At 43.9% G+C, this 12,463-nt stretch overlaps 1 protein-coding gene across 1 annotated transcript in view; it reads right to left on the bottom strand.

The window, feature by feature from the left end:
• LOC124268805 (protocadherin Fat 4-like) overlaps positions 1 to 12,463 on the bottom strand; it is a 72,021-nt gene that overhangs the window by 5,266 nt on the left and 54,292 nt on the right. Inside the window, exons 16-20 of the mRNA XM_046703826.1 lie at positions 8,090 to 8,326; positions 6,077 to 6,321; positions 5,689 to 5,866; positions 4,441 to 4,923; positions 485 to 574 (exon numbers count right to left, since the gene is read on the bottom strand). Of these exons, the coding sequence (XP_046559782.1) occupies positions 485 to 574; positions 4,441 to 4,923; positions 5,689 to 5,866; positions 6,077 to 6,321; positions 8,090 to 8,326 (1,233 nt within the window). The remainder of the gene's footprint in view (positions 1 to 484; positions 575 to 4,440; positions 4,924 to 5,688; positions 5,867 to 6,076; positions 6,322 to 8,089; positions 8,327 to 12,463) is intronic.

Below are 12,463 nucleotides of genomic sequence, written 5' to 3'. Positions count from 1 at the left end.
TGTTTACTCACTGTTGTGGCGTGCTCCATGTGCATCACTCGGAAGCGATCGTACGGAAAGTAGCATTCGGAATCGTTCGGGTACAAAACTTTTTCGAGGTAAACGTTCAAAAGGTATGTGCGAGTGTCAACTTTCGCGAAATCGCTAAGTTGTGTTCAGATTGGTCAATTGAAAAGGTTACCTGACGCGACCTTCCACAAGGTTTTGTTAGACTCAGTATAGCAGTGTAACGAATAATACCGAGCCTAAGTTCACTTAGACTGAGAGTCGGCTTCCACGGTGGTTGAGTGGGTTAGATGGCTAACTTTGTGTGCAGGCGATTAGATGCCTGACTTTGAGAGTATGGGTTCGAATCCCGGATGGGTCTCATCACGCATTCAGTGGGGCAAGTGTTATCACAATGAGAAACGCATACACCAATCCTTGGAACGAATAAACTAGCGAGTATATGCGGTGAAATATCAAGTCACATATTTCTACTTACCAGCTGAAGTCGAGGCGTTGCTGCAAACGCACGGTGCTGCCGTTGTTGTTGTGGTTGTTGCTGTCGTAGTACTAGTAGTAGTAGTTGGATCTGAAGTATTTGTGGTAGTTGTATTTCGACATAATTCAAGTGAAAACACGGCTATATCAGTTTGGGAGGAGAGCCCGGGGTATCGTGGGGTCTGGGGCGAATCTTGATCGCGGAACCGTAACACCGAGAATAATCATAAGGTAGAATCATGGTTTTAACGCACAAGCACCAAATACTGGCACACTCAAGGTTGCCAACAGCGACGGCTCAGCTGTGCCACTGAATCGTGTTTGTTCGTTGTTCGTTATTCAACGTCGAATTCAGCAATATTCAAGCTATTGGTTACGGCCTGTAAATAACCAAGTCTATATCGGGACGGTACTGAGCCAGTAGGGTACCCTAGTGGTTAAAGCGTTCGTTCGTCAAGCTGAAGGCCCGGGTTCGATTCCCCACATAGGCACAATATGTGAAGGACATTACTGGTGTCCCCCGCCGTGATATTGCTGGGATATTGCTAAAAGCGGCGTGAAATCATACTCACTCACTCAGTCACTCAGGTATCACGCTGCTGGATAATGGATACCATGTGGACACCCCAATCAGACACAGTATACTGACTAGGGGGACGCCTTAATGTATTTCCTTAATGATGAATACCAAGTACTGCGTTTCAAGTAGTATCTTTTCACGATTTCCGAGTTCGCAATAGGGATACAATGACATATGTCACCCATGTCAGCGAGCATGCCCATCCGATCCCGATAGTCGCTAGCATGGGTTGCTGAAGACCAATTCTAACCCGGATCTTCACGGGCAGCAGTATGGGTTATTTGAACACATTCCAATCTGGATCCCCTCTTGTGTCTTGTGTCGTGATTCGCATACTGTGGGAATGCATTTTGGAGTGAGTGAGTCTGTTTTTACGCCGCCTTTTAGCACTATCACGGCGGGGGACACCAGAAATGGGCTTCACACATTGTCCCCATGTGGGGATTCGAACCCGGGTTTTCGACGTGACGAGCGAACGGTTCAACCACTAGGCTCCCCAACCGCCCCGAATGCATTTTGGAGATAGGAAAGAATACAAATCTACCTAACCTGGAGACTCACCTGTAGCGGTCGCGTTGCCACTGCAGTTGCATGTCACACTCGGGCACGAGGCAGTTGAAACTGATGTCGTTGTGGTCGCAGACGTTGTTGTTGAGACAGACGTTGTGTTATCTGGAAATATCGATCACATTGCCGTACCACAACCTTAGACATGACTGGAGATCTATTCGAACCCGAGATATCAGTGTGAGCATTCGTCACCCCTCGCCCCTTTCCGTAACCTACATAGCTTTCGTCTACCTTCGCCCCTTTGCGTAACATACATAGCAATCGTCACCCCTCGCCCCTTTCCGTAACATGCATAGCATTCGTTACCCCTCGCCCCTTTCCGTAGCCTACATAGCATTCGTCACCCCTCGCCCCTTTCCGTAACCTACATAGCATTCGTCACCCCTCGCCCTTTACCCTAACCTACATGAGGATATGTGAAAATACATACACAAACAAACACACAAATAAACTCTGTCAAAAAGAAACGCAACCCCTGTATTTTAGAGATTTTGATCTGAAGTTTTAAGACGACACAGCATTTTTATTATTTAAGACAGAAGTCTGAAATTTGGCAGAATAATAACCAAGATGGGCATGTTTAAAATTGTCATTTCAAAGTCATCTCACAGACACCAGTTTGTCACCAGGGGGCGTCTTTCTCAGTATCTCGTATGAGCACCACGAGCTGCAATCACTGCACGGCATCTCCTTGGACAAGAACGGATAAGACGCCGGATTCTTTCCTGGGGAATGGCTCTCCACTCTCCTGCAGTGCAACGCCGAGCTGTTGCAGCGTCTGTGGCGGCGGCTGACGTTGACGTACGCGTCGACCCAGAGTATCCTACAGGTGTTCAATAGGGTTGAGGTCTGGTGATTTAGAGGGCTATGGCAAGACATTGACGTTGGAATTCTGCAGAAAGTTCATTGTTGCACGTGCAGTATGAGGCCGGGCGTTGTCTGGTTGAAAAATCTGTGTCTGTTGGTCAATAATCGGGAGAAGGTGAGGCTGTAATACGTGGTTGATGTAACGTTGGGCTGTCAGGTTCCCTTCAACGATCACCAAGTCTGATTTCTGGTTGTATGAGATGGATCCCCAAACCATAACGCTTTCTCCGCCAAATCTGTCCCCTGTCGGACGCAGATGGGCGCAAAACGTTCATGACGTCTCCTATACACACGTTTCTTCCGTCGTGATGTTGCAAAAGAAAACGGGATTCATCAGAAAACCAGATGCGCCTCCAGTTTTGTAAAGTCCATATCCTTACGTTGTTGCACCACCTGAGTCGTCGGCGGAGATGTAGGGGCGTAGTACAGGTCCAACAACTGGTCTACAGGCACGTAAACCCGCTTCTTTCAGACGGTTCCTAATCGTTTGAGCTGACACTCTCCTCAAACCTGGTATTTGTGTGGCAGTCACGGTTGGTAGGGCATGCCGATTACGCAGGTGATGGACCCGGATGTACCGATCTTGAAGGGGGGTCGTGATTCTTGGCCTTCCACTTCTCGGGCGATCGTTGGTCAAATTGAAGTTGTTGTAGCGGCTCCAAAGTCGGGATATCGTTGTTTTGTGAACATTTAGGTGCCGTGCAACAGTTCCAAAACTTTCTCCGGCTTGAACACGACCAATGGCGATATTTCGGTCGGCAGCACTCAATCGTGGCATTTTTCACAGCTTTTCATGCGACAAATGAATGAATATAATACGAAAGCACATGGGCTTTTATACACCCCTACATTAACTGCCATTTTCATGATTTGCATGTGGTTTTTTTGTGCGAAGTCACCATGAGGGTCATTTCATGCGTTGTGACGGAATAAGCAATAAAATACACTTATGCGTACAAATGCAGTTGTTTGATGGTAATCTTCATTAATTACGTGTATAATTTCAATACATTCGAATAACATTTAGTTTGGAAGCAATAACTTCATTCAAACGAATTTTCATATCTGAGGACAGGGGTTGCGTTTCTTTTTGACAGAGTTTATATACAAGCCCTATCCGCCCTGCAATATATATGATACATGCCTGAAATGTGGAAGTTGACAATTAGCTATGACTTTTTGCGCTTAGACGGTACCCAGTTGCAAAACTGGCCACCAGAGGGGCACGAGTCGCAGTTCGGCTTGCCTCGTCATAACACGAGTTGTCATGAATGCAGCTCGGGATTATATGACGAACCTGAGTTCAAGCTGCCGTTAGTTGTAAACATGTTGGCAATATAGAAGTTACAGTAGCTACGTATACATATTTATACTGTGAAATAACAGCAGTATTGATGTAGTGAGAGAACGATATATCAAGAGTGAGTTTAGTTTAACGCCGCTTTTAGCAATATTCCGCCAATATCACGGCCGGGGACCATAGAAAAGGGCTTCACACATTGTAACCATACGGGGAATCGAACTCGGGATTTCGGCGTGAAGAGCGAACGCTGTAACCAGAAGGCTACAACGCCGCCCCAAGATATACATGTATAGTGAGTGTGTCAGCTGGTCCACTTTGAACAGCGATTAAGCTAATCCACGATATGTCAGCCAAACAATAGATGGATAAAATAATAAGGGAGAACTCAGGTTAAAATCGACAAGCACATCTAAATGTTATATTATAATCCTGGAGTAGTTGGGATTCGAACCTAAGACGAGCAGATTATGGTACGAACATTAGGCAAACAGGGTTTTGCTGGTATTGAAGTCCTAAAATACGCATGTACTACTCAAAATATGTCAAGTACCATCCGACCATGGGATGACAGATCAACTATAGTAATATTAGAGATATTTGGTTTCCTTGACTTCATTTGGGTAGTATGTCTACATACCGCAAGTTTTAAACAGCACCAACAAGTGACATTTGTCCTCCAGTTTGCCATCGGTAGCAGTCACGACAACTGACTGAGCCAGATCTGCAACAGCGCCACCTGTGGGGAAGGCCTCCAGAGTTACCGAACCTGATGCTAAATTGACTTTCAGGTAAGGATTGACATCGATGCTATATTCCACACTTGGTCCGTCTTCGTCATCCGCCGTCAATGTCAACAGCTCACTGCCCAGATCGTCGTTGCAGCCCACGTTGGCAGTGTAGGAGACGTCTGTAAACGCTGGTGCTATATCGTTGCTGTCGGTGAGGCTAACTCGCAATACTGCTGCTGATGTTTTAGGCTCCGTTCCCTTGTCTGAGGCAGACACTGTGATGTCGTAGTAACTAGAACCTCCCGTGGAAGGATCAAAGTCGAGCTCACTAGCAGTTGACAGAACTCCAGTGTCACAATCAATAGTGAATTTACCAGGAGCATCAGCTGCATCTGCAAGATAATAGTCCGGATGTGGTAATTATTTCATCATAAATGTGAGTGAGTATGGTTTTACGCCGCTTTTAGCAATATCATGGCGGGGGACACCAGAAATGGGCTTCGCACATTGTACCCATGGGGGGAATCGAACCCGGGTCTTTAGCATGACGAGCACACGCTTTAACCATTAAGGCTGACCCACCGCCCCATCACAAATAGCTAGAGGCAAATAACGCCATCTGATAGTGAGGCTCGCTGATTTGTTTGACTTAAATAAAAGCATTAACACTGAGTAGATGGCCAGTCCTGACGCAGATCTGTGAAGGTCCGGGTTAGAATGAACCTTCAGTAACCCATGATTGTCGTAAAAGGCGACTAAGGGGATCGGGTGGTCAGGCTCGCTGACTTGGTTGACACGTGTCATCGGTTCCCAACTGCGCAGATTGATGCTGATGCTGTTGATCACTGGATTGTCTGGTCCAGACTCGATTATTTACAGACCCCCGCCATATAGCTGTAATATTGCTGAGTGCGGCGTAAAACTAAACTCACTCACTCCTGACGCAAATCACCCCCGAGTGCCTGGTCCAGACTTAACTTAACTTCCCTCGAGCTCCACTCCCGAATACATATTGCTGAGTATTGTACCACAAACAAAAATCAATAAATCAATGAGGCCATTAGAAGCCCCCATTGTGACCATCACATCCCCATGACCGCACGCTCTGTCAAACACACATACGCGTAAATACAAGTACACATTCAAATCGAACCTACCCGAGAGAACTGACGTAATGGCATACGTCACTTCACCGTCTTCTCCGAGGTCCGCGTCAGTCGCGTGGACGGTTAGGACTTCGAATCCTGGTGCAGTGTCTTCCGGAAGACTTTTTCCAGGGAATTTTCCGTCGGTAACACCCTCCAGTACAGGATCATGTTCATTCACGGGAATTATCTGTATTCATAATTGATTTGCAATTAAGCTTCTGTGTTACCATTGTGTTGTACATTGGTTACTTAAAGTTACTGACAGATATTGATTTGAAATTGATTTGAAACGTTGTACCTGCATCCACCATTGCATGATCTTGTTTTTCAAAAGCCGTTACCCAAACGACGGTTATACCTTTAAAACTGCGCTGAAGCTGTGTCATTTCGTTCCTACCTCAACGACGACTACGGTGACGCCCGTTCTGGCATCTGTTGCGTGGTCAACGGCGGTGACAGTCACCGAATACGTAAAGTCAATTCCCTCTGCCTCCTCGTAGTCCACGTCCTTCGACTGCACGTAGAGGACATTTCCGTCAAGTCGGAACAAGTTGTGGGTGTTGCCGTCGCTGATGTTGAAGCTAAACTCGCCATTGTTTCCATCATCAGCGTCCGTAGCAATGAGTGTCAGCAGATCGGTCTCTGAATCAATTGCATGAATATACTCTTTAAAAAAGAAACGCATAGGTGGTTTGAGAATATTATCTTTGAGATTACATGAAATAATTGCTCTTAAACTAACTCAATAAATTCATCTGAAATGGCTTATACGTTTCTGTTTCTTTTTGTGAAGAATGTATATTACTATACTTCCTTGTTCAGTGATAGTTATATTTTGTAGTGTTCCCGTGAAAATCCGGTTAGAATTTATCTTCAGCAACTCATGCATGTCGTAACAGGCGTAAAGAGATCGAGTGATCAGAGTGAGTGAGTTGGGTTTTACGCTGCTTTTAGCAATATCACGGCGGGGACACGAGTAATGGGCGTCATACATTCGGCATGACGAGCGAATGCTTTAACCACTGGGGTAACCCACCACTCGGAGTGATCACACTTGGTCATTGGCCATCTTATCCTAGTTGCGTTGTTAAATGCTCACCGGGTTGTCTGAACCGATTATAACAGACCGCCGTCATATATCGGGGATGTTTCATCAAACAAACCATATTGTGACTAAAGTAGTGATCACAAGGCATGCCAGGATCTGTTAAAGGTAGGTTCGAATATAAAAATTGCTGTCATATAATCCATGGTTTGACTGCATCATTTCCGTGACCAGAGGCCCAGATAAGCTGCGTATCCAGGTAAAATACGCATATAAAATTTCCAATTACGCATTGAAAAATAATTGTTGCGTACCAATTACGCATTTTAAATGTTAGATACGCAAAAAGTTTAAAACAAATGCGTACGGAATATATTTATAAAAATCGATTGCTATCAAGTTGTACTGTTAGTATAGGATGAATGATTTTTATGAAATCATTTCCATTATATTTAAGTTGGTTTTGATTAGGTATGACATAAGGCGGAACATACCTGCTTAGTAAACTTACTCAATGACGTAATACTTAGGTGAGTAAAATGACTGAAATACGCACATATTTGGAAGCAGTGGGTAACGGAAAATGAAATACCCACTCAACATTCATAATACCTACTCCAAATACATACAGTGGGTACAGTTCCCACATGAGCTAAATCTTATCTGGAGCTCTGGGTCCGTGCATCAAAATTGAACAGGTCAAAATAATCTGATGCGCTGTGATATAACAGAAAGCGGTCTTCACTGTCTTCAGAACGTGTAAAACTAAAATGATTGTGTATTCATAAAATTTATCAGTCTACATGTCAACTCGAAATGTAGAATCGTGTGTATAGATGTGAGTATATAGTTTGAACCTTTGTCAATAAATGAGTAAGTATGCTTTTATGCCGCTTTTAGCAATATTCCAGCAATGTCAGGGCGGGGGGACAGTTTGATATTACCCATATTAACAAAATACGGGTGATGAATTGCATATCATTTTCACAAAACTGTTTCCTTTTGAAACTATATTCACCAAAATTAACACCAGAAAAGGTTCCAAATCCTACGCAGTGATATGTATTCCATGCCATGGGAACCAAACTAAGCAATCTGTAAATGCCTTTTTGGCATATGCATTCGCTGAGTCAAAAAGCTGGACAATGGAAACAACGGTAGCAAGACGATTCTGTGTTATTTGATTATATTTAGAGTATAATGTCACTGATATTAACTTCTGAATGAAACCGTGCTCTCACAGGAAACGTCCAACTTCTGGTTATCTAATTTGCATACTTACGTTATAAGCTTACGTCACTTATGCCGCTTATGTCACATATAAATGCTTTCGATAAATGATAAGGGAGTTTTACAAGTGTCTACCTCCCGCAACTTGCTCTGTTACTTCCACCCTGTGGATAGCACTGGAGAAGGTGGGCGTGTTATCGTTGACGTCAGTGACGACCAATTCTAGGGACTGCGTCACACTGTGGCCGACTTCGTCAGTGACGTGCAGCTTGACGTCAAGTGTCGCTGATGTTAAAGTCTCGAAGTCCAGGTTTTGTCCGAGGGTCAGCTGGCCAGTTGTACTGTCAACGACCAACAAGTCACTGTCGTCACCTGGGGGAGAGTGAATGAGTGAGTTATAAGAAGAAACTGGTTGTTCATCAACAAAACGACGAATTATGCTTTAGACCGGGTTGATGGTGGTGGTTGATTGGGCAAAGCCATAATTTATGCAATCGGACATAATAAGATTATCCAAAGTGAAATAATGCTTCATGGGTAACTAAACAGAGGACCTTTCATGTATAGTTTATTTCTGTCAAAGAGGCAACAGGCACAGGACAATACAGTTATTAAATACACAACATATGTTTTACAAAAGCATCGTATAAACGCTTGTCCCAAAAATTTAATAGATATGCATACTGACATATGTACAAAGCATATTAATAAATATATCTTTTTACTACTGATACAGTTGTTCATGTTGTGTACCATAAAGTTTAAAAGCAAAATATATATATTTCCCAAGATTTAAAATAGTCGACTGACAATCTGAATTCATTAAGTTCGTAAAAGATTCCTGTGATGGATATATAGTAAAAGATTCCTGTGATGGCTAAATGCTTTAGTATCAATAGTTAAATTAATTTTCAATATACCTTTTCCAGTGAGTAAACTCAGTAAATCGTGCTGTACCTACGTACTATCATTATTGAAAGTGAGTGAGTTAATTACGCCGATCAGCAATTTCAATATAATCTAATCCATAACATGAACAGTGAGGGAACATGACATGTGTCTACAGTCAACATCAATACCAGTTCCTTTTACGACAAGCCGCCTTCTATCATTAAATTGACCTATTACCACGGGTGCTAACACAGAGGACCCTAAAACTTTGATTTGTTAGCAAAAATCACAGTTCAATCTACGCTCTTCTTTCAAATGGAAACAAAGAAACAAAACAGACTGCTCCTTTTGGCAGGGCCACCTAACTTAAATATGTAATCAGGAATATTTAAAAGATAGAGGAGGATCGGTTCTATGTGTTGTCGGGTAAATTATGATGGACCATGATCCTACAGCACAATGCATCTGACAAAGAAACGCGGGCGTTGGTTCACGGTATTTTCTAGATCTGACAAAGTAACACCTGGATCCCTATAGATCTAGCACCTGGAGTTCTATAGATCTAGCACCTGGAGTTCTATAGATCTAGAACCTGGAGTTCTATAGATCTAGCACCTGGAGTTCTATAGATCTAGCACCTGGAGTTCTATAGATCTAGCACCTGGAGTTCTATAGATCTAGAACCTGGAGTTCTATAGATCTAGCACCTGGAGTTCTATAGATCTAGCACCTGGAGTTCTATAGATCTAGCACCTGGATCCCTATAGATCCCTATAGATCTAGCACCTGGAGTTCTATAGATCTAGCACCTGGAGTTCTATAGATCTAGCACCTGGAGCTCCATAGATCTAGCACCTGGAGTTCTATAGATCTAGAACCTGGAGCTCTATAGATCTAGCACCTGGAGCTCCATAGATCTAGCACCTGGAGTTCTATAGATCTAGCACCTGGAGTTCTATAGATCTAGAACCTGGAGTTCTATAGATCTAGCACCTGGAGCTCTATAGATCTAGCACCTGGAGTTCTATAGATCTAGCATCTGGAGTTCTATAGATCTAGCACCTGGAGTTCTATAGATCTAGCACCTGGAGTTCTATAGATCTAGCACCTGGAGTTCTCTATCTATAGATCTAGCACCTGGAGTTCTATAGATCTAGCACCTGGAGTTCTATAGATCTAGCACCTGGATCCCTATAGATCTAGCACCTGGAGTTCTATAGATCTAGCACCTGGATCCCTCATAGATTCTAGTTCTATAGATCTAGCACCTGGATCCCTATAGATCTAGCACCTGGAGTTCTATAGCACTAGCACCTGGAGTCTTATAGATCCCCTATAGATAGTTCTACCACCTGGAGATCTAGCACCTGGAGCACCTAGATCTAGCACCTGGAGTTCTATAGATCTAGAACCTGGAGTTCTATAGATCTAGCACCTGGAGTTCTATAGATCTAGCACCTGGACCTGGATTTCTATAGATCTAGCACCTGGAGTTCTATAGATCTAGCACCTGGAGTTCTATAGATCTAGCACCTGGATCCTATAGATCTAGCACCTGGAGCCCTATAGATCTAGCACCTGGAGCTCTATAGATCTAGCACCTGGATGGATCTCAGCACCTGGAGTTCTATAGATTCTATAGATCTAGCACCTGGAGTTCTATAGATCTAGCACCTGGATCCCTATAGATCTAGCACCTGGAGTTCTATAGATCTAGCACCTGGACTATAGATCTAGCACCTGATCCCTATAGATCTAGCACCTGGAGCTAGCACCTGATCTAGCACCTGGATCCCTATAGATCTAGCACCTGAGCTCCATAGATTTAGCATAGATCTAGCACCTGGAGCTATAGATCCACCTGGGAGTTCTATAGATCTAGCACCTGGAGTTCTATAGATCTAGCACCTGGAGCCCATAGATCTAGCACCTGGAGTTCTATAGATCTAGCACCTGGAACCCTATAGATCTAGCACCTGGATCCCTATAGATCTAGCACCTGAGCTCTTTAGATCTAGCAACTGGAGCTCCATAGATTTAGCACCTGGATTTCTATAGATCTAGCACCTGGAGTTCTATAGATCTAGAACCTGGATTTCTATAGATCTAGCACCTGGAGTTCTATAGATCTAGCACCTGGAGTTCTATAGATCTAGCACCTGGATCCCTATAGATCTAGCACCTGGAGCCCATAGATTTAGCACCTGGATTTCTATAGATCTAGCACCTGGAGTTCTATAGATCTAGAACCTGGAGTTCTATAGATCTAGCACCTAGATCCCTATAGATCTAGCACCTGGAGCTCCATAGATTTAGCACCTGGATTTCTATAGATCTAGCACCTGGAGTTCTATAGATCTAGCACCTGGAGTTCTATAGTTCTAGCACCTGGATCCCTATAGATCTAGCACCCGGAGTTCTTTAGATCTAGCACCTGGAGCTCCATAGATTTAGCACCTTAATTTCTATAGATCTAGCACCTGGAGTTCTTTAGATCTAGCACCTGGAGCCCATAGATCTAGCACCTGGAGTTCTATAGATCTAGAACCTGGAGTTCTATAGATCTAGCACCTGGAGTTCTATAGATCTAGCACCTGGATCCCTATATATCTAGCACCTGGAGTTCTATAGATCTAGCACCTGGAGTTCTATAGATCTAGCACCTGATCCCTATATATCTAGCACCTGGAGTTCTATAGATCTAGCACCTGGAGTTCTTTAGATCTAGCACCTGGAGCTCCATAGATTTAGCACCTGGATTTCTATAGATCTAGCACCTAGATCCCTATAGATCTAGCACCTGGAGCTCCATAGATTTAGCACCTGGATGTCTATAGATCTAGCACCTGGAGCTCTGTAGATCTAGCACCTGAGCTCCATAGATTTAGCACCTGGAGCTCTATAGATCTAGCACCTGGAGCCCATAGTTCTAGCACCTGGAGTTCTATAGATCTAGCACCTGGAGTTCTATAGATCTAGCACCTGGAGTTCTATAGATCTAGCACCTGGATCCCTATAGATCTAGCACCTGGAGTTCTCCCAGATCTAGCACCTGGATCCCTATAGATCTAGCACCTGGAGTTCTATAGATCTAGCACCTGGAGTTCTATAGATCTAGCACCCGGAGTTCTTTAGATCTAGCACCTGGAGCTCCATAGATTTAGCACCTGGATTTCTATAGATCTAGCACCTAGATCCCTATAGATCTAGCACCTGAGCTCCATAGATTTAGCACCCGGAGCTATAGATCTAGCACCTGGAGCTCCATAGTTCTAGCACCTGGAATTCTATAGATCTAGCACCTGGAGTTCTATAGATCTAGCACCTGGAGCTCTATAGATCTAGCACCTGGATCCCTATAGATCTAGCACCTGGAGCTCTATAGATCTAGCACCTGAGCTCCATAGTTCTAGCACCTGGAGTTCTATAGATCTAGCACCTGGATCCCTATAGATCTAGCACCTGATCCCTATAGATCTAGCACCTGGAGCCCTTTTAGATCTAGCACCTGGAGCCCATAGATTTAGCACCTGGATTTCCATAGATCTAGCACCTGGAGTTCTATAGATCTAGAACCTGGAGTTCTATAGATCTAGCACCTAGATCCCTATAGATCTA

The sequence above is a fragment of the Haliotis rubra genome, unplaced genomic scaffold, assembly GCF_003918875.1.
Source record: "Haliotis rubra isolate DU_JTF1 unplaced genomic scaffold, ASM391887v1 Scf14, whole genome shotgun sequence".
NCBI lineage: Eukaryota > Metazoa > Mollusca > Gastropoda > Lepetellida > Haliotidae > Haliotis > Haliotis rubra.
This window is presented reverse-complemented; position numbering and strand designations above follow the sequence as displayed.